The 26,699-nt window shown below is 30.8% G+C and overlaps 1 protein-coding gene across 3 annotated transcripts in view; it reads left to right on the top strand.

The window, feature by feature from the left end:
• Window positions 1–26,699, top strand: part of PCB (Pyruvate carboxylase) — a 953,241-nt gene that overhangs the window by 67,253 nt on the left and 859,289 nt on the right. For all 3 annotated transcript variants that reach the window (XM_089592494.1, XM_089592492.1, XM_089592493.1), the window contains exon 2: window positions 14,940–15,259. In XM_089592494.1, coding sequence (XP_089448620.1) covers window positions 14,940–15,259 — 320 coding nt within the window. The remainder of the gene's footprint in view (window positions 1–14,939; window positions 15,260–26,699) is intronic.

A 26,699-nucleotide genomic window follows, 5' to 3' on the forward strand; every position in this document is an offset into this window, starting at 1 on the left:
TGTAATTGATAACTATCTTATAAACTTTTTTTTTTCTTTATGTGAAAAATTCTGAATCATATCTACAATATATATATATATATATACATTGTTCCAAATTGAACTCACTAAGATAGTGGACTGTATATTTTTTGTATCGCACGCTGGATTTAGGGGAGCGTGAAAACGGATGTAATAAAAGGACACTATAATAAGTGCACAACACACTTTTAAGCACTTTAGCTATTTATTATAAAAAACAATCTCTCTATTCAATTCTACTTTAACAAGTCATAATACTTGCTTACATGCAAGATAAAAAAAGGCAGAAATAATTTTTGAGTCAGACTGAGAAATTACGTGTTAGTCAAAATTGTGAATCGTTTTCGTTACAATAATCTTACATAAAAACGATACACGTGAAAATTATAACACGAGCGCAAAGTGACTTACCGAAAAGGGCGTTTGAGGCTGACTAACGATAACCACAGCAGCAGCAAGCTGCTGGACAAAAGTAAGTGTAAACAGAGTCTATTGGTGTATTAATAGACGCGCGCACGCTTCTGATTGGCCCTTATAGGTAAGAGAATATCCTAAAGCGCGAGATTTCCAATCTCATAAACTAAATTTTCTATTTACATCAGTACAATGTTACTGATGTTGCACATATATATATATAACTTAAGCTTTTAATAATTATTTTAATATTTAAAGTAATTTTAGAAAAATTATGATAAATCAGTTAATCAAAGTATCATAAATCTAGATGTATGATCTTAAGCTTTTTTTTAAAATATTTGTTTTTAATAGTTGTACTTAATATGAATTCGCTTGTTGTTTTTATAAAATCCAATCCAATCTTTAAACTAGGTGATGCATTCTCTTGACGTAGAATGTAGCTTGTTGACTATCAATGTTTTATCATTAGGTTCATTTCTTCGACCATTGATTTTTTCTCATAAATCGATGATTATAATAAAGGTCAGCCTTGTTTCTAAATTGTGTGTACATCACTGTCTTCTGCACATAATGACACATCTGATATGTTATGAACTAAACTTGTTGCTGACATAGAGGGTGAGTCAGTTTCGTGTTTATTTTGTAATTTGTACTACGTTTGATTGGTTTGGCGTAATTCTTTGCGATATTTGGGCTCATCGTTATGCAACGCTAAAATAGTGCTTTTAGGATCCATGTACTTTTGATATTCTTAAAATAATCTTCTTCACCGATCTGAAACGGCATATTATTCGAGGATAGGAAATTAAGAGAAATGGTTAAAGAAATCTCTTTCCATTTTCAATTCTTCTATACTCAACGGTAAAAGACACATAACTATTTTTGGGTTTATGGTTTGTGTATCATTATCATTGTTTGACGATTTTGGTGAAAAAATCTTTTCTGTTTGACAAATAGTGAGTCTTATCTTAAAAGTAGAAAGTGCCTGAATTTATCCTCCTACATTTTAAGTTTTATCAGTTCTTTTAGAAAATTAATTACTGTTGTGAATGGCGGTAGTAATTTGATGTGTATAACTATGTAAATCCAGAAGTATATGCGTTTTCTTGATGTAAACTTTACTTTCTAGTTGTTTAATAACTCTATGTTAGAGAATATCTATGTTGATTTTAGTCCTTATTCTTACTTGCTAGTTAGCGTTAGTCATGAAGCATGTTAAATTAAATTACTATGGATTTATGAGCCCATTTTAAACTTTTAGGGTGTATGGCGTGGGAACATCAAACTTTGTGTCTTTGATGTAGGTCTAGTTTTTAGTGATTTAGGTGTTTTTTGTTTGTCTGTATTTTACTATCATTTTCTTGAAGTAATACACCATTTTCTCCTAAAATATTCTTATTTCAAGAAGTTTATTATCGTAGCAATCAAATTTGTGGGAACGTACTACTTTTTTTATCCAAAGTAATCTGCTGGTCCATTATTTAGAGGCCTTAATTTCTTATCAAATCTTATTTTTGCAAGTGATTTTCTCATTATTTGTTAATTTTCTGCCACAATCGACATTTCTTTAAGTCGCTTAATAAGATCTTATCATTATAATAGATATGTTCGTGATCTTTTATCATTAGGTATCTTCAAGGATAACCTTGCTACTCTTCTAAATAATAGTTTATAGGGCGTAAAATTTGTTGCTGCATAAACACTTGCGTTTTACGTAAAAGCTGAAAGTTTGGCCGAATTGTTCCAGTCATTCTTAATTTTACCGATGGTATATTATTGAAACTTTATCATAAGCTTCAATGGTTGGATCTTTAAAATTTAGGGGTTCTCTTGTCTTTATTCGTTTGATCTTCTTTTCTTGACATTTACTACATTGTCAGACGTAATTAATGATATGATTTCTCATGCCTGGCCGATAAAATTGTTCTGTTATTTACCAATAAGTTTAATCCATTCCGATAAGTTTAATTTCAAGAATTTTTAGATTAATTAAATTTATTTCCTTATGTCCTGCAAGAAGGCTGCCATGTAGTGTTTGTATTTTTTAATTACGTTCTTGAATTCTTGAAAAATTAACCTTACCGTTACCAACAGTAGTTTGTATAGGTGTTATATCAAATGCTGTTAATAATGTCTCTCTTATCAATCTAAGTTCCAATTTATCTCTAAGAACTCACCTTCTTGAAATTCAGAAATTTTAAAGATTTTGTCTTAATAAAATTGTTCTGAGTGATTGAATAGCTTTTGCAAGACCTTCTGGAGTTACTTAACTGGTATTTGTTTCACTATTTACGATTAAAAGTTTATTGTGTCCTCCACAAAATGTTATTAATATTTGGCCAGCTTTTGATTTCTTCCATTTTAAGTAATTAAAGTCCAGTGCACCTATCGATCTCAACAGTCTTGAGACAGATGTAACTAGTTGACATTTATTCCTAATTAAGTCAACTGTATTATCTCTTTTAAATGTTAAATACCTGGTGACTTTCGAGATCTAGCTTATCTCTATCATACAATCTTGTTACTGATAAAAAAATTCGTTCCAGCTTGCTCCAGTTCATCATCATTGTTAAATGTTTTCAAATATTCTTGAAGACTTTGATGATATTTCCTTATTTACTTTTGTATTTGTTGATAAGTATCTTTATCAATACCATTTGTCGTAGTTTTAGGTTGGTCTTTAAAACGTCGTCATTTGAACTTTTACTAAATGAAATGGGTGTAACGGAGATATGAGTATGACGATCCCCTTCAAGGTTGTTGGCAGTCCTCTTGGTGTGATAGTCGTTAAATTGGATGTTTTTACTTGTACTTTTCTCTCACTTTGTAATTCTGTTCTCCTTTTTTCTTTAATTTTTTGACTCATCATTATAACTCTTAATAATGGTAATCTGTTTTTTATATTTTTTCTGCATATAGTAAAGGTCCTACTAAATTTTAAGATAATGCATCAGCTTTGATATTGAGTTATCTTGGCTTGTATTTCACAGTGTATTAATAATCGGTGAATTTAAACATCCAGCGTATAAGACGCTGCCCCGAGTCTTTTCTTATACGCAAAAAATTTGATTGCTCAGAATCATCTACAAGAACGAATGTATAAGGTGATAAATACGACCAGAAATGATGCATTGCGTATAGAACAGCTTAGCATTTCTTTTAAGTCATGGAATAATTTATTTCTGTTTTATTTAGAGTTCTTGAAAAATAGGCGACAGGATGGCCAAGACCACTTTTTTCTTAACTCAATACCACTTCAGAAAATTATTCATTAGGCTTACAACATAGATGGTATTATAGTACTTGGAAATTATTTCCTTGCAATTTGGTCCTTTCCTTTTTTTTAAAAATCTGATAATCACTTATCCATTTCAGAAAATTCTTTAATAAATTATCTATAGTGTACTGCTATTTCTAAGAATTGTCTCATATTTTTTATAGTTTTTAGTAGGAAAAATTTTTCAACGGCTTGTATCTTTTAAGGGTCTAGTTAAATTTCTAGTTGACCTACTATATGCCCAAGAAATATTACTTTATGTTGGAAAAATTCAATTTTATTTAGTTTAAGTATCATATTTGCTGATCTTAACCAATCGAAAATGAAGCCAACTCTTTTAGATCAATTGCCTGAATAATAATCAAATACAAATACACTTACATTTAAAAATTTAATTAAACTCTGAATGTAAAATTCATTAGTCGTTGGAACATGGCAGATGCATTTGTCAAGCCTTCAGGCTTTTTTTTGTATTGGTAATGCCCATGGAGTGTCGTTACTGCTGTTTATTACTTATTATGTTAAGCCATAGGAATTTGTTGAAATCTACTTGCCAAATAAAAACTGACATATGTACAGATTTTCCTAACTGGTCCATAATATCTGCGATATAAGCAATGGATATGCGTCACTCATGGTTTTTTTATTAAGTTCTTGAAAATCACTAACCATCTTCCAACTTGGATTTTCATGGCAATAGGGTTTTTTAAGAACAATTAGGAGATGTGATGTATACCGTGATGACAAAGGCTTAATTATCCAATCGTTAAGTTTTTTGCTACGTGTTCTTTTGAAACTTTTTAATGTACCAATAGGTTATGGTATTGTTAAGTGTGAATAGGGATGTTATTTCATGCCAGGATCTTAAGTGTAACAGTATTAATATAGGGCGAAGGATCTCCCTGTAACAAGAAGATTTCTGGAAATTCGAGAATCAATCGATAATTCCGGTCTCGTTCTTCTAGGTTTAAGTGAACGGTACGCACAAGTTTTTTAAGGTCTTTTTTTTTCTTGTTTGTTTCTAATAAGCTGTTTCTCATGTTTACTAATAGTGTTGAGGTCAAATTAAGGTGCAATGTACTCAAAAGGTAAAATTTTTATTGGATCTATTTTCATTGTAACGTTATCTTTATTAGTGCTCATCGTCATAATATTACATTGCCCGTTTTTTTTTTTTTTACTATCCCTTCCCCTTGACACACATTATCATATCCTACGTCATGTCAACTCGTGGTAAGTTTCCTTGCGTTAATTTTTTAGTAATTAAATTAATTTTAACTATTTAACGTGTTCATGTCTTAATGACATATTTAATTAATTTATTGGTAGCTTTCTGTTTCATATTAAGATATTGTTGTTTTACACTAAGAGTATTTTTACTCTTTTTAATAGCATGGGGTTGGAGTGTATCTTGATTGCCTAATTCCTTATTATTACTGTGTATAGCACTTTTATTAGTTTTATAATTAGTGGACTTTACAAAATCATCACCTCTCTCTAAGAAAATCAATTTTTCATATTTATCTTGAAAATACATATCAGCCTTTATGTCTCTAAATTTTTCGTGTTTAGGTATATTTGACCTTTTGGGCAGGCCAACGATGTATTCGTCATAATATCTTTGTTGGTCAATTTTATCTCTAAGGCACTTTGTCTCTTTGTTAGTATTAGGAATGGTAACTAAAATTTGACTTTCCTGTGATTGTTTTTTAAGTTTTATTGCTTTTTGTTCTTTTTCATCCTTTTCCAATCACGCTATTTCTTTGTGAATTTTTAACAAAAGAATGGAGCTTATTTTATTACCATTCAATATAATAGCATCATGATGATAAAATAATGTGGCTCGTCGTTTCTTACAAAATTTTGACCTAATAGACCGCTATCACATGAAAACTTTAGGTTTTTCTTCTATGGTTATTTACGTCGTTTCTTTACTTAAAACTGGAAGGAGTGTAATTTCGGTAAGATTAATAATTTTACTAGTCTCTACCCTTAAATATGAGTGCAAGTGGTCAAATTTGATTAGTTTTAGGGTAGCGCTATGATTGAGCATGGGTGCAATCCAGTGATTCTTTTCTTTTGGAACTAACAACTTTATGCTTGTAGGCTCTTAGTCTACGCCAAATCTCTGCCGTGTCTGCTGTGGACGGTTTTAATTGTGTAGCTATATTCGTTACTTGCGCTAAAACATTCAGTGTACGGGTTGAGTTTTGTCTTTGGGGGCTTACCTCCAAACGACGATTGGGATGAGCCGCCTGAAAGTTAAAATGATGTGGCAAACGGTCGTATTCTGGTTCGTACTGATTATAAACAATCTGACTTCAATAATTATGTTTGAAAACATGTCGCTTATTATTATTATCATTATTATCATTTTTAAAGTATTAATTATGATTCTGATCTTTGCTTCGATATCCTTGATTATACCTAGGATTACAACTAGCATTTCTTTAAATAATAATCGTTAATATCTTCGTTATCATATCGTCCAAGGTTATTCTAATAATAGTTAGAGATCCTTGACAAGTTCTGGCAATTCTCATCTTTTCTTTGATATTAATAATTTCTGCAGTAATTCTATCCATTGCTATACTGCTGATATTATTTATTATCATTCTTATACTTATTCGACTGCGTTTTAGCATTGTGATTCTGAAAGTGGATTCATATTCATCAATGTCTCTTATTTAATTTTTCTTCTTGATTATTTATATACTATATTCTATCTTATTGATATCTTTAATTAAATTTAATTACGTTAGAGAGAAAAATTTTATGTTATTTTGCGTATTTTGCTTATTTTAATTCGTTGAATTATTTCAGAAAAATAAGTTATTAGATCCTGGCCGCGCATCGTAAAAGGCATAAGAAATAAAAAAATAACTAGACATATACATGTATAAAAAATATCAATAATAGTGCATTTGACGTGCTACACGTAATTAATTGTGGATAATAGAGAAACAAACTTTTTTTTAATGTGTGTGTACAACAATATATATATCCATTGTAAATGTTTGTTTGGCGCATGCATGTAGAATGAAATTGCAGTATATTTTATAGATATACGCCTGTCAACAGCACGATAAGTATATTATATGTAATAACCAAAAACTAAAGTAAAAGAGTGCAATCAAGTGCATATGTATGGTATCCTCTGCTCTAAGCTAGGAAAAAAGTATACGGTGCAGGGATTTCTAACATAGCATGTGTGGCTGTACATCTCAATTACTACACGAGCATCGTCTAGTGCGTGGTGTAAGATTAAAGGCTCTTTCTGCACAGAGAAAGACAGAGTATCCAACGTATAACTTGGTACTTTTTCCTCTTTCAATTAGAAGGGTGCATGGTGGTCTTTGCTTGAATTCTGTGTTAATAATTTTTATATATTTGTGTGTTTGTGAGTAATCTTCTGCCTACGAGTTAATATGTTTCTAAGGGCTCCTTAGGAACTCTTTTTCTGCGAAAACAATTAATTCATCAAAACCTGTGTTTAATTCAATTTCAAGATTATTACATGCCTGCTAAATGATAGCTTGTTAGTTGTAAAAATCATTTTTTTAATTCTTACATACTACTTGTGTCTTACATTTGTTATTTTTGAATTAAAGTCATGTTGTAATTGGTTATTAATAGAGTCTAATTATTTTAAAGATAAATTTTTTTTGGCAATAGTTTTTGTGAGTAAAGTTTTTTGCTACTTCTTTTGTTTCTCGTGTTATCCGTTTACGTTAGAGAATTAATGTGTTGGTATTGTTTAAGCTTTGAATCTTTGTTTATATGCTTTTATTAATTCTCTGTTTTATTGTGTTTTTGTGAGTTAGAAAGAACCACTTAAATAAACAGATTCTGGATTTAGAATGTCCGCTATTAAAGCAGGAGTAAGAAAACGAATTGCTTTAACGAGCACATTTAGAGTGGGAATAGATAGACCGTTCTCGTTAGCAGATCTAATGTTAAGGTGTGTATCTGGATGTGTAGTATAAGAAATTACTTACTTTTACTTTTCAACTATTATTTAATGCACAATGTTATCTTAACTTTTTTTCTTTCTACTTTTATGACGGTAAAATGTGCCTGTTTATTTTACCATTTATTTATAAATGTATTATTATGATTCACTTATATTTGCTTCTTTTTCAAATCCTAACAAAAGACCGCAAAAATTATGCTCTCTTCAAAGGCACAGCATAAACACGTCTGTCCACACTGCACTCTACGGAGTGCTACACGTTATTCATTAACATGCTTCTTTAAATGGTGTTTTCTTACTATGGGCGCAAAGTGCAACAGCCGCTTTGCGCCCTTGGGTCACACTTTGCGCCCTTGGAATCACTCTGGGTTCACGGGCAAGAAAGTTTTTTATACCCTCTGGGCTCAAAGTAATTCACTGGGCGCAAAGTGTGCCCACGGGCATATAACTGCACTTTGCCCTCTCTGTAAGAAAAACATTATTTACGAGTCAGGGACCAACCTACAACAAGCGTGCCCTTCGGGCACTCATGTTTGTACTTTGTGCCCTAGTAACGTAATGTACCATTATTGTTACTTCAAAAATCATAATAAAAGAACATATAATAAACAAAAAAACTAAGCAGAGACTAAATTGCTCTGCTATCATTTTATTAAATAACCATTACTGTCATCAAATCCTGCCTTCAATTTCGAACTAAAGGTTATCGAATGTAATCTTCATGCTCCTTTACAGGCTGTGGGACCAAAAGACAGCCCAAGTATTTTTTTGTTTCGTATTTAAGAAAGATATAAGGACAAAAAGGAGAGAGACCATATGTGTGTGTAAGTCTCAGGGAATATTATATCGATTTATTTTTTTTCTGGCTAGTAGATTATGCACCTCTTTTAAAAATTAACTTTAACTTTTATTTTTATATATATTTCTAGTCAGATCTTACTGCAAGTACTATTGGGCCACTTAAAACAATCTTGTAAGTGGCAACTCTGACAAAAAACTAAAAGAACCAATTTGTCCACACTAGATGAGAGGTGAAAAGCTACTAACTAAAATGCTGCGCGAAGGAATGCACCTAGCCCGGAGATTTAGTTAAAACTTCTCTGTCTTACATGCTATGGGGCCGGTACTTACTGACTTTGTGTGCTAAGGCTTAGCGGTTTGCTTCGGTTATCACTTGACATTTTCAAGAGCCACAAAATACATAGTCAGCTTTATTAGGTAACGACTTTCGTCAAGTATGACTCTTTGAAGAGTCTTGAAATTTTATCATTGAGAAAAGGGATAAATATGGTATGAATAAAAATAAAACGAAAAAGTTTATTCATTTACGCAAGTCATCACTCAACGTAGATAGCATAAATAGATAAATTTTCTTGAGGGATGAGACGATGAGACCGACTGATCAACCACAGAAAAACGTCCTCATTATTTAGTAGTAAAGGCTAAGAGAAAACATTTATATCTTGATGATTCTCCAAAGTAAAGTAAAAAAAAACTCTTATCAAATGATGTTCTATTCTTAGTTGACTAGTCTATGTATTAAATATGTAGTTTTTTATATGGAGCGCAAGAAATTTGAGGTAGCAGTTTAATAGCCATGAAAATTTACTCATCACTACTTTTAAGTAACTCTGAACTTGAAATAAAGATTGTAAAAGCACGCAGTGGCAATTTGAAGTACACATACACAAGAGATTAGAAATAGATTGTATGGTAAGCGATAAGTAAGAGAAGAAAAAAACTGGACAGTGCTATAGCTGATATAGACGTGAGCCGACTTGACGCCACAACAAAGTCAGATAAAAGAAGGCACTGAAAAAATGATGCGCACTTGCGTCTGAGTTAAAGAAAAAACTACTTTTTGCCACCGTATTACATAGATGCAGATATGTGTTATTGATCCCATGTACGTGGGATAATTCGTTGTGCATTTTAGAGCACGGACTTTGTTGGAGTGCCTCACTCAGCGGACGCAAAGAAGTCCCATGACCGTAAATTCGTTGCTTTGCGTCTTACTGAGCGGACGTAAATAACAAACTTTACTGTTGGGGATGACGAAAAAGTATTCTACATAAGAACAAAGGTCCATTCTACAGATCAGCATTTATACAACTTCTGAGAGGATATTACACAATTAAATTATTAATGTAAAATGCAATCCAGTAGTACTTTATTAGCAGTAGTAAAATAATTATTACTTTCAATATAATAAAGTGCTTTACAATCCATGCTGTATATATTACGTAACTTTCTCAACATTCTTTATCACCCTAGAAAAAAAAGGATGTGTAGTTTTTTTCTTAGTTGTTTAAGCTTATAAAATTATTTGTACAAGATTTCTATAGCCTCCTATTTCCCCTCCAATCCTCTAAGAAATTTTTTTTTACTCCCATTGTCTTTTTACTGACTCCCAAAGACACCCTACATACTTGAATTGACACTTATTTTCTTACATCATTCTACATCACCCAGAAGACTTATAGATGGACTTTATACATACAAATAGTAGAATAGTTAAGTCTTAAATACTTCATTTTATGGCGATGAGTAAGTTTGCATAATATCTATTCCAATTTATTTGTAAGTATAAAATTTCTAGTTTGCTGAGTCACGTCTATGTATAAAACAAATCTACGTATGTTTATTTAAGTGTAAACCTAATACTCAAGAGTGCAAGCGAGAAACGAAGCATATTTTATATAGCTACAGCTGAAGTTCATTCGAGGAACTTTAATTCAGTTGTTTTAACTTGTTAAGACGTATTTCTGGAAGGTTAATGTATAAGTTGACCCATTCGGCTTTGCTCCCATCATTTTACGGTCTTGCTCACTATCTGCTGGCTTACATGACTAAGCAAGTCAGTGGGTCATATAATAATTGCCTTGTAATCTTGGTAAACCATTTTTGAAATACCATTGTGATCATATTTCTAAGCATTTTTTAATTACCTATTAGAAGGTGTTTTAAAGGCTACTTATAATCGTTCAAATATCTTATACTTCTTATTAAACATCTATTGTTGTATTATGAGATACCACGTTCGATTACTCCTCCTCTCCCATTAGCAAATCAGTGCTTAGTTAGATAAGCGAGAGTATCAGATCGAGGAATAGTTATTCCTCAACTTTTGTCATGAGCACAAGTACTGTTTATAATTAAGTAAAATACATTGATAACCACGTTCTACACTGTATTTAGAAAACCATAAAGATTATCACAAAATGGTAGCAAGGATAAAAGTTACTGTGTAGGACTAAAGTTATAACAGAGGGTGTTAGTTACATTTTTATGGTTCTACTTTCTTTCACTTCACAAATGGCTTTTCAATTGTTCCATTCATTAGAAATTCTATACGTGAAGTATCATACTACACGTAAATGGTATTAAAACTATTTTTATAAGGGCTATTTACCTTACTATTAAGATTTAAGTTGCCCTCATCACCTTTTATTAATATTCTTTATTTGCTTTTGTTTTATTTACGATTATTAGTTATGTTAAACGCACTTCGCGCATTCTTCATTGTTAACACTTAATTAACTTAATTTACCGGAATTATGAATAATGAATTATTAATTATGAATTATGAGACACCTAATAGCTTATTTGATAAGTACTATGTACTACACTAATAAAAATAGTACAAAATTTCACTTAGATTGTTTCTCTAATTTTTTTATCTTAGAAAACGACCATACTTTGTCTTACCTATACAATTTGTGTCTTGCCATCGATCATCAAATTTTTTTTTGTTAACATTCATGTAAATAAAGAATAATACGTTTAAAAAATTGTTAACCTTTAAACGTGTAAGGAAAGGTAGCCTAAAATGAGTTGATGGCCCAAAGCTTGCCAGCGCATAAAACGTAAAGGGCTGGATGTTCGTATGTCGAAGTGACTTGAGTACCTTGTGGTGTCTTGTAATTGTAGTAAGAGCCAACTAGATGAAAACTGCCACTTTTTAAAGAAAATCTAAACTGGGCCATAAAAATTTTTTTCAATGGATCTTGAGTCTAACAACAAACGTAACCACATAAGGACCGAAAAAATATCAGAAATAGGACCAAAAAATATCGTAAAAATGGCCAAAACAGATTTTTCGCTTCTATCAGAAAAACTCTAGTTCAGATACAAAAATGTTCTCGATAAGAAGACTACGTAATTTTAATACGAATAAAATGAGCCCTCGAGGACTTACATTGGCCTTGCCGTTTTTTTGTGAATTGTCTAAGAGTGCCAATTCTTTCCTTTTTTTTTTGAGTAGTTCATAACTGACTTTAAAATTAACATTTTGACTTAAAATTAAAACAGAAAATTGATTTCGTGATTCCTAACAATACTACAAAATTTCAAGACGATTAGATGCAAGCTTTTTGCAAACCGTCAAATAAACTGAAAAAAGGTCCTTTTGAAAAAAAGCTCTAAACAGTTATTAGACTATAAAAAGCTATTTTTTTTAAATATAGCACTGGTAAGATCTTCGTATTCCTAACTGCTTTGTTAGTATTCTGAAAATGTATCGGAAAATATTATTTTTTCACAAAGAACCAGTGGCAGCGGTGGCTAGGGCGTGCCACCGACTTAAGCCTCTTCCTCGCAGTGCCGTCAACGCGTTTTTGAGTGAATTACTTCAAAGTGACACGGTCAACAAAATTATTGATATCTCCTCATCTCAGCACCGTAAGTCGACGATTATCTTCTTAATGTTGGATAGTTTGTGGTAATAATTAAATTGCACATATCAACAAAATTCTAGTAATAAACATAACTGTTACAATTATAGTTATACACTAATTGCACTCTATAGTTTCGTTTCCCTTTTTTAATTTAAGATGCCTTTGGACGATAACATCACCTATAGCTTTCTAGGAAATGACATTAAAAATAAATAATACATTATTTATTGTATAACAAAACTTTATTGCAGTTGCAACAGTCAAAAAATTTAAATTGAATTACTAAAAATAATTTTTTAATTTTTTCTCATAGCTTATATTCAATATAACGTGGCACCCATATATTTTTTATGGATACTTATATTACTAGAAATATTTTATGCACAAGGCTACTGATTCTTATTAGTGTAGGACTGTATTTGCAGCAGCTATGTTTATTACCAGAATGTTGTTGATACGTATAATCTCGATACTATCACGAGCTACCCCATACTAAAGAAATTGTCAATTGAAAATTCTCAGATCAGGAGATATCAATAATTTTGCCAACCTCATCAGTTTGAAGAAACTCGCTTGACAACGTGTTGACGGCACAGTGAGGTCTTCTTCTCCCTCTTGGGTGTAGCCTGAATCAGCAGCGTTCCTAAGCCAGCGCCACTGTTGGTACTTTGTAAGAAAACACTTTTTTCCGACAAATTTTTAGGATACTTACGAAACTATTAGGGATACGAAGATTTCACCAGAGTTAGATCAACATATTATAAGGACATTACATTTTGAAAACAGCTTTATCTGGTCTAACGATTTTTTTAGAGCCGTCGTTCAAAAGGACCTTTTCTTAGTTTATTTGACGGTTTGCAAAAAGCTTGCATCCGATTATCTTGAAATTTTGTATGATTGTTAATCACAAAACCCTTGTTCTGTTAATATTTAAAATCAAAATTGTATTTAAAATGCCAGCTACAAACTACTGAAAAACAGAACGAAATTAGAACTTCTTGACAATTTGCGAAAAAATGGCACAGCCAATTTTGCCAAAGTCCACCTTGGCTCTTTTTTGTTTGTCTTGAAATTGTGCATCTTTTCTATGCAAAACGTTTGTTTTTCAAAATTGCAGCTTTTCTGGTAGAGGCAAAAAAAAATTTCGGCTATTTTTATCTTTATTTAGGACTTATTGCTGACACTTTTTTTCATCCTTATATGGTAACGTTTGTTGTCAGGCTGAAGATCTATACAGAGAAATCTTTTTGGCCCAGTGTGGATTTTTCAGCCAAAAATCTTGTTTGCTCACACTGTTTTAAGCCATTTTTAGAGGATCAATAATTTGATGGAAAAATTAGAGATATGTTATTAACGAATTGCCAAAAATGGCTACACTTGTTGTATCCTAAATTTTCATTTTTGTTACTTTAAGCTGATTGATATTTAAATAAAGCCAAAAAACGTTAGAATTTTATTTTGGGTGTTGACCATGTATCCGATCTTCACTGATATTATTTTTTATTTTTTTTTATAATTTTTTTTTATACAGTGAGTAAATGTGAATAAGAAATAGAGCAGATCGTTATTTACAAATATGACATTTGCTTTAGAAATTTTTGAAATATCAGTTACTATTCCAAGTTTTCAAGTAACCAATTCAAATATCACTATATTTTTAGAAGCAAGACTCTTAAGCTTTTAAAAGGGGATTAAGTTGAATCAACATTATTAATTGATAATTATTTAGAACATATTTCCCTTTAATGAGGTGCCTACCCACTTTACCCCATAGGATAACCTGCTTTAAGCTTCTCCTTAGGGCAAGCAGTTTTTTGAATTTTTCAAGGGTTTATTTATTTTTAATAACAAATCAGAAATTAATTAACAATGACCCAATGTTGCTTATTCATTTTGCAGTTCTACGGACACTCTGCTTAAGAAAATAGAATTAATCGTTATCATCGTATAAATACTAAATTTTCTGGGTTTTTAACGTTAACTAACCCACTTTAGGCCACGTCCGTCTACGTTGTATCTAAAAGAAATTATATAATGACAACTTACTTTTTAAAAGAGTTAGATTTTATATTAACTCACAATAAGCTACTTTTTTTGTTTAGTTGTTGCTTGAAAAAGAAAGAAAAAAATTAAAATAAAATTAAATACCAACACTTTAAATTATTTGAATATTATATTGCCTTGGTGTCATGAATTTTACTTTTCAAATCCCTACTTCACAAATCATGTGGTCAGTCTTAATAAACCTTACAAAAATTAAAACAGTTTTAGTTACGTGATAATCTATCTTTAAAGATTTAAAAAAATAACAATAAAATGAATCTTGTACTTGCTGACGTTCATCTGCAGCAAATGTTTGGAAGTTTTTGGAACATTAAAAAAAAACAATGGTGTTATTATCAAATAATATTACAAAAAGTTCGTGAGATAGTAATAAGGAGCATTAGAAGTGCTGAATTCTAAAAGGTAGAAAAAAATAAATCTATAAAATACAATTATATGAATATTTACATTTATTTACTCACATAATAAGTCCTTTTTCTGATGTACACTGATTATTTTTAACGTTCTTAAGGAGAGATAGCTATTCGAGTATTTCGAGCATGTACGGAGCTGGGAATTCGCTCAGTTGCTGTGTATTCTGAACATGACAAAATGCAAATGCATCGGCAGAAAGCAGATGAAAGTTACATTGTTGGACGTGGACTACCACCAGTTCAAGCATATCTTAACATACCTGAAATAATTATGGTTGCTAAGGAAAACAGTGTTGATGCTATTCATCCTGGCTATGGTTTTTTATCAGAGAGATCAGATTTCGCTCAAGCTGTTGTAGATGCTGGCATGCGTTTCATAGGACCTACGCCTTCAGTTGTCCAGAAAATGGGTGACAAGGTAATATACATTTTTAAAATTAATATTTTTAATACCTTAAACAAAGTTTTCTTTTAAAGAGTTTATTTTTTAGGTTCAAACTACTATATTGTCTAAATTACAATATTTTATCTGACTTTCTTAATAGGTTGGAGTAGATTCAAGTACCCTAGAGTATTCATCTGTAATGTTTAATATTTTTAGTCAATGGATACTTTAACATTTTCCAGCCTTGACGTTTAGTGAAACAAAAGAAAATTTTAATTGAACCCATATTTATTCAAAATCCAGGTAGTCGTAATCAAATAATAAGCTGTGAAGAAGTTTAGAAAAAATACGATGATAATAAAAAGTACCACTCGCTTCTTCCGTTATAAAATGGTTGTTAAAAAAAAGAGCTGTTAATTTACAACCTCTTCTGTTCTAATATACAGATAGAGCTGTTTTGTAAGGCTGTAAAGATTTTAAATTATTACAAAATTTATATCAAAATTTCTTTTCAATTACAAAACCTAATTACGAGAATGAAAAAGTCCTGGAGCCCTATTATTTTTTTTTTTTAGTGTACCAATAAATACAAATATATATTATTCTATCTATTAAACAGCTGGAAGCCTTAAGCAATCAATGTTAAAAAAGGGCCATTTTTTACAAACTTTGATTTGTTGTCATACATTTTTTAGCAAGACAATTTAAGGTTAGATGACCATAGACGAGACTAAATAACTAAACACTTTTTTGAGTAAAGAAAACGTGACTGACTGGATACCTCAGAGTGGTCATCTCTGGCTTCTGACGTAGTATCATACTGGTCAGGAGAAGAATCACGAAGCTCTGACGCGTTGAAGATGGTTATAGTGCTTATTTCAACATCTCGTATGAATTTTATTGGTGATTTTAGATAGAGGATGATTTGTATCATTTGCCTATTAAAGATTAACCCATTTTCTCAAGTTTCTATTTTTCTCCATAACTGTACAATTAGGTTGATTGAGCGTAGACATCGCAGAGGATCAGTTATCATTCAAACATGATTAGAAAAACAGTATAATCAAAAATTATCGTTTTTCTTCAAGAACGTTAATCAATTATTGATTATTACGTCGTTAGAAATAAGACCATAGAATATCCCTCATGACAATTATTTTTTACAAATACTTTTTTAATCGTACTTTGCGAGATTTTTTTTCTGAAAAATCGCTTATTATGTTATAATAAGATATTTTTCTTGAAAGATTACTTTGAATGTTTATCAGTGATGATTGATTAAATAATTTTCATCCATTGAAGATCTTAATCGGCTTAGAATCAATTTGAAAATGACTTTTTGGCTATTCAATTTGTTGTTATTAGTACAAGATACTTTTTTAATAAACTGTAGACATGAGAAAAAGCATCTTTCAAGTCTTTGTCGATAATTAATTGAAACGTTATTAACTATGCACAGATTTGTCTTCTTCACTTTTGTCTTTAACGTTTGTCTATATATTCTGAATAAAAATATTTTATTTCCTCAAGTTCGTCATTTAAACTTCCGTTCAAATCATTTTCATACAATTCTCAAATTTTTTCAGCACTTTTTTTGTATTTCTTTACTCGTAAGATTCTAGGTTTCTGAAAAAATCAAAATTTTCCTCTGATTTTTCAAAAGTAGCTATTCTCTGACTTAGTGATATGACAAGTTTATCTAATACAGAAACATAACAACTGACTCAAAATTTTCGTGAACCCATAAATAAGCAGATTCTGTTTGATCGTAATCTCAAGGATTCAATTTTACACAAGTGCGTGAAAATAAAGTGATGGTCTTTTTTGTTATGCACGACATGAAATGCTAGAAACGCCATTCACATACACGAACAATCAAAAGTTCCTCACATTTAAACAATGTGTTTTAATAAATCTTAAGTTTAAAAAATATGAAGAATGTTATGGGGGTTGTTAGTCCTCTATTAACTAGATAGAGAAATAAGAGAACAGATTGTAGATACATTTTTTTTCAAACTGAAATCACGTACTGCATTTTCACAATTTTTCACTACGTTTGCATACTCATTTTGTTGTGTATTTAAACTCAGTAAAAATACATGCTTAATTTCATAGCTATCTTGCATTGATAAAATACTTAATTTGAATGATTCTAAAAGCGTAATAGATGTAGTTAGATCTGCATTATAGCTTTGTTTGTTAAACCCGTTATATTCATTTTATGTGGTACGTCATTCAAAAAAAAAAAAAATGTAAATGTTAGTTTTTAAGTGGTTTAAAAATTGAAAAATCCCCTTTAGGTCATCTTGACTCTCATCTTCTTTTAGTTTTTCTCAAACATTCTTATAAATCTTAAGTCCTTTGGGCAACAATTAAACTGCATCCACTCAAGAACTCCACCACGTTGTACTAACTCTTTTTGGTATCACTTCGAGAATTTGATTATCTATCAATTTTTTTTTTTAGTAAATCAAACCTTACAGAAAAATAAATAAAAAATGCATAAAGTTTTTCTAACGCATCAAATAACTTTTTAGCTATGAAACAACATGACATAGCAAAAGAACAAACAACATTAAAAAAATGAGTAAAGCAAGTTACCCATAGTGCTGAGTTAGTTTCTCTAATTACTAGCAGTTGTAAGCTATTAAATCAGCCGCTTATAACTAAATCATTATCATATAATTAACCGCGATAATTTTGAAGCTCGTATCATAAATTTTGAGAAACGATGTGATAGCAGTAAATATCTTATGAGCTTCGTGTCTACCATTCTAAAAATATGTTAAAAATCGCCCAATAGGCTCACTTTTCTCTATGTACCGATTAATTCAACACAATTCATTTTTATGACTTATATCTTTTGTTGACTCTACCAAGATCAAGTAATACTTAGATTTTTTAATATTATTGACGATGATGTTTAGCAAACAAATATTTAAAATTTTAATTAGTTAAATTTTAGTTAGTAAGAACAGATAGTGATAAATAATTTACGTGTCTCTTACCACATTTGGCGTGTTTTAGTATATGAGCTTTAAATAAATCATCTGGAGTAGGAAATATAACTCAAGAGCACCAAAAAATGAGATGTGTGAGAACTAATGTATGTAGGGGTAAGTGTACCTATCTCCGTGCCCTGCCCTATTACCGTGGATTTTGAGAAACTGATGATTACTTGCTCAAAATAAGAAATGCCTCATATAAAATAATTTTTCAATTTTAATAATCTAAAATGACGTTAATGTAGATGCAATTCAAACAGAAATCTTTGTGTATATTTGAAGTAAATAATTATTTTCCACGGTATTCGGTACAACGTGCTCATTAACTGATTGTGTACGTATTTCCGCGGTGAGCGTAGGTAAACATAACCCTATACTTACAGAACGCACGACAGTTAACAAGTAAACAATTAGTAGGTAAACACGTCGATCTAACGTAACCAAGATGAAGAAAACTAAAAAAGGCAAAAAAGGCAAGAAAGTCAAAAAAGGCAAGAAATCGATCGAAATAAAGAAAAACAAAAAGTGTTACTTTCCAGAGACATTAAAATTAGCTTTGAAAAGTATTTATTCTGGAAAATCTATTGCTGAGTGCTCAAAAATGTATAAGATTCCTACTAAATGAATAAGCAAGTACAAAAAAAAGTAATATTTTTTTAAAACAATAAATAAGTCATGTAGAAAATGTCGGTGAAATTTGTATTTTTTTTTTATATTCCGCAAATACAACTTTCTTTTACCCACGGTAATACGGACACGGTGATTGGGACATCCGCGGTAATACGTACACGGTAATAGGTCCACAACCACGGTAATACCAGCATACCGTTTTTATTCGTTTTAAAAATATTCTACTACTGTTTTAGCTTCATAAAATTTTTTTAAATATTTCGTAAGAGATTATGAAAGATTTAAAAAAAAAAAATATTCCAAAAAATTTTAGTATACCATTTTTTATGGTGCATTTAAGTTGGAATTTTCAGTACGTGCCACGGTGATAGGTACACTTACCCCTAAGCATATTTTGACAAAGTATGAAAGTTTAACGTCACGATTTTTTTTGAAAATTGCGAATGATTTCATTGAGGAAGGTTTTGTTGTACTATAGTTGTATTTGAAAGACAATCGCGAGCTACTGACAGTAGCAATAATTTCAAGCTTTTAGGTAGAAGTATAAACGTTTTATGTTAAACTTCAGAAGTTAAAGAGACAGTACTATCTTAGAGTAAAGTGAATGCATAATAAGAAAGTAAAAAATGGGTACAAAATGTAAAAGATTTATCGTTGGGCACATCATTTACGCTATAGTGAACCTGTGTTAAAATGGAAGTCATTGTTTAAATTATAATAAATCATATAGAAAGATGTAAGTGAGGTATTCTAAGCATTTAAAGATCAGTTTTACGATGTAACGTTTTAAAGCTTATGCTATGTATTCTAAATAATTACTAACTATTAGTATAATATGCTCATAAGGAACTCTTTCACATTCTTACTTTTGTTATTAGAGTAAAAATTTGTACGTTTGTACCCTGACTAAACAGTTCTATAGAAGAATGAAAGTCCTCCCATTAAAGGTGTTCAGAATTGAACTACATCTTATTGTAAAAAGGGCTCTATTTTATTTAGACCTTATTTGCCAAGAGTTATCTAAAGTTTTGTCTTATAAGTGCTAATTAAACCTTAAATGTAACTTTTATTTCATAATTAAATTTCTGTACTAATTTGCACAACACAAAAAAAGCGCCTCCTTATTTAATTCGAGAAATATTCAGGTTTTATTTATTTTATTTATTTATTCATAAAGTAGGGCAATAATAATGACAAATTGTTATCATAAGCTTTCTCCTTCCTATGAACTGTGATTCTATTTGTATATTTTGCTTCTTAAATTATTTACACCAAGAACTTCATCCAACTATTATTATCGTTTTGCGATTTACACGTAATGCTTATACTGTAAATATATAAATTGTTGTTTAGCTTATCTGCCCTGTAAAGTAGCTTATCCATTATAGCTTTAGTTCGTGCACAACAAGCTAAATTTTTTGCTATGCCATTGCTTAGATGCCCTACTGAACACATGATATTACTTAAGTTTATTAAATTTTTTTCTTACGTAGTAAAAAATCTAAGTGATACTTACTATGTTTCCTATATCCTTATCTGTGATTTGACACGAGTGGCTCCACTCATCTGGCCCCACTTCCATTTCGCATAAGTTTTGCAGTCCACTCAATATTAAACAAAAAAATAATTAGTTTAAAAGCAATAAACTGAAGCGTCTTTGACTATAGATAAATTTTTACTTATCAGGGCCAAGATTTAAGCCCTGAAAACGTTCGTGTAAGATCTTCTTTGGTCTTGTTTTCTGTCGTAGAGCTCTCTTTCAAAATTATTAACACTCCGTAATCGTTCATAAAAAGCTTCATTCATCCCCTTTTCTATGGCATTTCGTCAACTATCCTTCCGTATTATCCTCTTGCTCCTTTTTTCCGTTGTTCATAGTGGTAGAACTTATACTCTTATTTCAAGTCTCAGCTTTATCACAAGACTTATTTCCACTGTCAATGGAGCTAGAGATGTTTCCATTGTTATTCCATGCATTCTTCTATTTCTTATAACCACTAAGATTACAAGTATCTTCTGCCTTTCAAAAGTTTCACAATTTTCATATTTTTTTAATTTTTAAACAGCTATCTCTATGTAACTTCGAAGATCCACCTGCGTTGTGTTGTACTTCTGATATAAATAATGAAAGTATCACCTTCTTTTGTCTTTTATAGATGTATTTTTTTAAAGCATACTACAAAACAAAACGTTTGTCCAAGTATCCCCACAAAATCATATGAGCCCCCCCTCTCTTATGGAGACAGCCGATACGATCCCTAACGCAAGTCTAAAGGGTATTTCTGCACTATGTAGATTAACTAAGGATACAGCACGCCATGGCTCGGCTGTTCATAAATAAGAAATAGGTTATGTTATTTAAGCACAAAATAATCACCATTCAACAAACTCTGACCAGGCAAAAAAATACCAGCTGTTATACACTGCAACTACCCTCCGTAAAGTCCATTAACGGCCAGAGTCTTAAATTCCTAAGTTTGCCACATATAATTTATTTTCGACCAAACGACTTTTCCAGTAGAATAGATACCCAGGCCTCTCTGGTCACAGCCTTCTTACCTCCTGCTTTTACCCAGAGTCTGATTCCAACCATCAGATAGTCTCGTCCATGGTACAAAAGTGTAATATAGTTGGTATTGTTAGTGCCCATAATAATGTATATACATAACTAGTAAGATTTATAAAATTGTATTAAAAAATAAAGGATGTGACAAGAAATATTTATATACAAAAGTATATACAGGGATGCACTTTTATAAGAGTTGGGTACACTAAAAGCTGGTACGTACACACTTGAGAGCGTAATGAATCCAGGAGGTATTACTAGTAACATTTTAATATAGATTGTGATGTTGATCAATATTAGGCAAATGTAATTACTAATAGAGGTGATAAATCGTATGTGTTTTTTGTTATCCGAGACTTATTCAGTTAACAATGTACAATTAAGAAATATCATAACTTAAAATAAAAATTGTCCATTTATATGAGCCTTATAATCTGTAATGTACATTGTTCAAATGTTCGATACCATATACCTCTAAAAGTCGTTAGAAATGTCTTAATACACCAAAACTAGGAATTGTCCATGTTATTGGGGTTGGTTTATTCATAGGTCTTGAAAAAGTATGCACGAATTCTGTATTTTTTGGTTGTAGGTAAGCCTGTTTTTTTCTTTTTTTTTCTTCTTCTTTTTTTTTTTTTGTTTGACTGACAGAAACGCCGTACATTAACAATATTTATAGAATCGATGACTTTTATTTTATTTTCCTGTAAACTGCGTTTTAATATTTCAGTAATCGAGAATAGCTTCACTAGTACTGTAGTCCAATAAGAACCAATAAAAAAAAATTTTATAAGACTGTGATGTGTTTGCGCCCGTAATTTCATATAAAATCTATAGCAAATCAAAGATTAATTTGTGTTTAGCAGAAATACTTTGCAATTAATCAAAGTGATTTCATGATGATATGCAAATATTTAATAAACAAGAAATGTAGCTGTATAAATAACAAGCGACTTTTATAGGAGTTTATGGAAAATATATCAGCATTTATCGAGAGTTAAATAAGCCTGTACTATACAGTATCCTATAAGCATTATCCAGTAAATGAATGGTTGTGGAGATTACTGATAGTCGTAGACTTTGCAGGTGCATCTAAAATCTAAAAGCCCTGCTTTATAATTTATCTTTGTATTGAAATTTACAAGGAAAATCTGAACGCAGCACGATACTTTTGTGAAAATATTAGTTTTTATTATATATAACAGCGATTTGAGGCATTGATTTTATTGGTTCTTATTGAAAATCCCTGCCTAATTTCGATTGTAGTTAATTGGTACTACTAAATTAGTGTATTTGTTTTCTTTTATGATTTTTAACAGTATTTGTACTACTTCATGATCTGTTGCTTATGGATTCTTATCGTCATTTGTAAATGTACCTGCAGCTTTCCTTTTGGCCAATGAAGTTTATTGGAATTTATGAGAAAAACGCGATTACTGCGCGAGAACGTTTAAAATCTGTTGGAACTTATTTTACTTATTAGCTATTTATATGATTATTTCTATTAGTTCGTATTGAGTAGTATACTATTGTATTGAAAACTGTATAAGATTTAATGTTAGACAAAAGTCATCCATTGAAGAAGACGGTACATTGAACTAAACGTAAAATCGATCATAAGAAATAATTCATTTTAAAAGTACTGCAATCAATAATGATCAACATGGGTCTGCCTATAGTTTTACGATTTGTACGCATTTATTTGTAAGTTTTATTGCTAAAACCAGATGAGTATCAATAAAATTTCATTTGGTAAAAACGCTAACTGTACAATAAATAACGAACAAATAATCCAACGTACAGATTATAAAAAGTGCGTATAACATTAATTAGATTAGTTACATATAGTATGCAACGATAATCTAATGAAAATAATTAACTATATATGCTATAAAATGGTGATTTTCAAATTAAAACACAAATAACTGATGAAGACAATAAAATTATGAGTCAAAATACTTCTAAATAGTTATATATGCAAATAGTAATGTATGGGTTGTATACCATAAGTTTATATGGAATTTATTTATCGTATTGAAAGTATAAGTTACATGATGGTCTTACAGATGAGTCCCAACACGTTTTTTTAATGTTTTTTTGTCAGCTGTAAACTTTTTATAAGATGTAAACTGCGAAAATAAATAATGAATATTACACATTAGTTTATGCAGATATTTATTATTTAGCAAACTCAAAAACGATAATCATTAGAAAACATTACGTCCCAAGCCAAAACAATATTGTTTAAAAACTTCTATAAACTTTTTAAACTTTTAGAAAAAGACATGTATGTATGTATGTATGTAAAAGATATGTATTTATATATTATTAAAACATATAATCAAATAGATAGAAGTTTACAAAAGTCAGTAAAATTTTATATAATATATGTTCATAACGTTTCCAATTAAAAGCCTCCATTTTACATATGAAAATTTAAAAAAAGTTACTCAACCTTTATAAAAGCTTTAAAAACTTAGTAGAAGCTTATAAAACTTTTTAAAAATAAGTTTTGAAGTATTATGTATCTACTTTTAACCGACATAAAAAAAATCTATGAAGAGTTCATAAAAGTTAAAAACTTAAAAACTTTTACAAACTTTTGTAAGCTTTTCATAGAGTCTCAAATCCGTCTTTTCATAAAAGTTTATAAAAGTTAACAAAAGTTTGTAAAAGTTTTTAATTTTTAACATCTTTTATGAACTTTTAGTAACTTTCATTTGTGTAAAAAAATTTCCACTTGGGGTGTAGAAGAATTAAAGCTTGTTACAGCATACATGCATAATTGAAATTAATTAGTATCCTAAGAAAAAACAAAGTTTTGGATAAAGGGATCGATGCCTAAAAATTAAACACAATTTGTAACAAAATAAATTTATGTACACTGATGAACTGGGAGAGACCAATGAATTCCAATAGATTACGGCCATTGGCATTTGCACCTGTATACCTCAATTCGGATATGTAGAATTCTAAACATATATTAACTTTATGAGCATAGTTGAAAAATGCACTTTTCTTTTAAATGGCAATAAAAAAAAAAAGAAAAAAAATTACCTGATACATTTGACGCATCTAATAGAAGGTGAATAAGCCAACGGCTTAAGACAATACTTTTCAGTAAAAATTTAATTGATTATTAATAAGAAAAAGTTGTTAAAATATCCGTTACCAAGTAACTATACATGCATATAAAAAATACGATGAGATCACCAATAGGAATCGTGACATAAAAATCAAAAATAATAAAAAAAAAAAAAATTTATGCACACTGATGAATTAGGAGAGACAAAGAAAATCCAATACATTATTTAGGCTATTGGCTTAATATCGGTTTTTGCACCCGTAAATTCCCATTCAGTCATTTGAACTTGCAAACGTTTGATAATATCACAAGCATGGTTACAAATAGCGATTTGACTATAACATACAATAAAACAACTATAAGAATTATCTGATAAATATTCTAATGGTTTAACAAAATTCTTTTCAGTAAGAACTTAGAGGGTTTTTACTCATAAAAACGTATAAAAATGTTATCAATGAATAACTGTAAACACACATAAAATGTATGATAGGATTACCTTATACGATTAGATTCAATGTTATTCCTACAAACTCCAACAATCTATTTATTTGGCTCTGAAAATACGATCTTAAGAACTAGTATTTGAAAAAAAATTATGGGCTTTTTACTACAAACTTAAATAAAATAAATTTTCCTTATAAGTGGCAAATAGGAAACAATAAAATGTTTATTGGGTCTTTATTTTGTGCAATCAAACTCACCGTTTTTTCATTGGTTTTTATTGGACTGCAGTACTAGGGTTATTTTAACATTGTCTCACCTATAATTTTAAAGATCTATCACTAATTTCTACACATTCATTGACATTTTTTTAAACATTTTACGTAATATATTAATTGATCCACTCAATTTCACAATTTTTTAACTTTACATTCTTGTTTTCTTCGCTTTTCATGCAGAACATCATTGATTTCTTTTAGCATACTAAACTTCTTGTCTTTGTTTTCTGCATAGTAATGTACCTGTTTTGTAAGATAAAATTGTTGCCTATCAATTTACAAAATGTACATGAAGTTTTAATTTTTCAATATTTGTTTGTTGAAAATGCTCTTCATTTAATCAGTGCAGACTTGCATTTCATTACAAAAGTGCAGAGCACAAGAGATCCGGTGCTCAGGAATGCAAGGATATCCAGGCAAGCGATGAGTCCGTATCAGGTGGCCGTCACAGAGAGAGAGAGAGAGAGAGAGAGATAGAGTGCGCGGGGCGCAGAGCTGTTTGAGCTCTGTGCTCGTCTATCTCTCGAGATCCCTGGAAAAGGGGTGCATTATAGTAGCGTATGAATCTACACATCTCAACTGCTTCTTTTCGTGAATGATCCCAGTCGTCGCCCGCTGTGCCGAGATCGGATGTCACCACAGGATTACCCTCGTCGGAGGGTTGGACTGGTAGTAGAGTGAGCTTGCCAGACAGGGTGGGTGTACTTGCTAGTGACTGTGCGTACTGTGGCAGCTCGAACAAGGCCGTCAAGCCCAGGATGAACGCGAATGACGCGGCCAAGGGGCCACGTGCCACTCGATTGGAGAAGGGTCGCGTCCACAACGTACAGTGGTCCAGAAAGCCCAAAAAATTTTCAAAACTCGTACTTCCAATGAATTTTTACTTAAATTAAACGTTTTTGGGCTTGTTTTATTCCTTAGAACTTAAGCTACAACGATCTAAGTCCCTCAAACATTTCACTTTTTTTGATACATATGTATTTCAGGTAAATATACAGCAATTTTTGATAGTCAAAGTACTATATTTCTTCGGTCCCACGACATAACGAAAAAAAAGGATCAGAGTTAATCATCAATCTCTGGAAAATATTTGTATTAGTTGCCACTCTAAAAAAAGTTTTCAAGTTCAGATAACAACACATTTAAAATAGTACAAATTATACTTAGCATTATTTGAGTTTTAAGAAATTGGTTGTTCTTTGAAATAATAACGGTTGAAAAAATGATATTTTTCCTACAATATTTTCTCGAAAACTTTTCACGAAAATATTTAGCATTTTTGTGATTGCATTCTTGATCTTCCTCGAAAAGCATACCAATTGGTACTAATAATGATTCCATTATCCTTTGCCCATGAATTAGAAGCACATGTAGTGAAGGTGAAATCTTGTACCAAGAATAGTTGTCTACGTAAATTTCCGCTGTTTACAATGAATATACTCTGGATTCCTACAAGTCGATTTGT

Source organism: Copidosoma floridanum, unplaced genomic scaffold (genome assembly GCF_036245765.1).
Source record: "Copidosoma floridanum isolate Cflo_tuat_1 unplaced genomic scaffold, Cflo_Japanese_pri ptg000018l, whole genome shotgun sequence".
NCBI lineage: Eukaryota > Metazoa > Arthropoda > Insecta > Hymenoptera > Encyrtidae > Copidosoma > Copidosoma floridanum.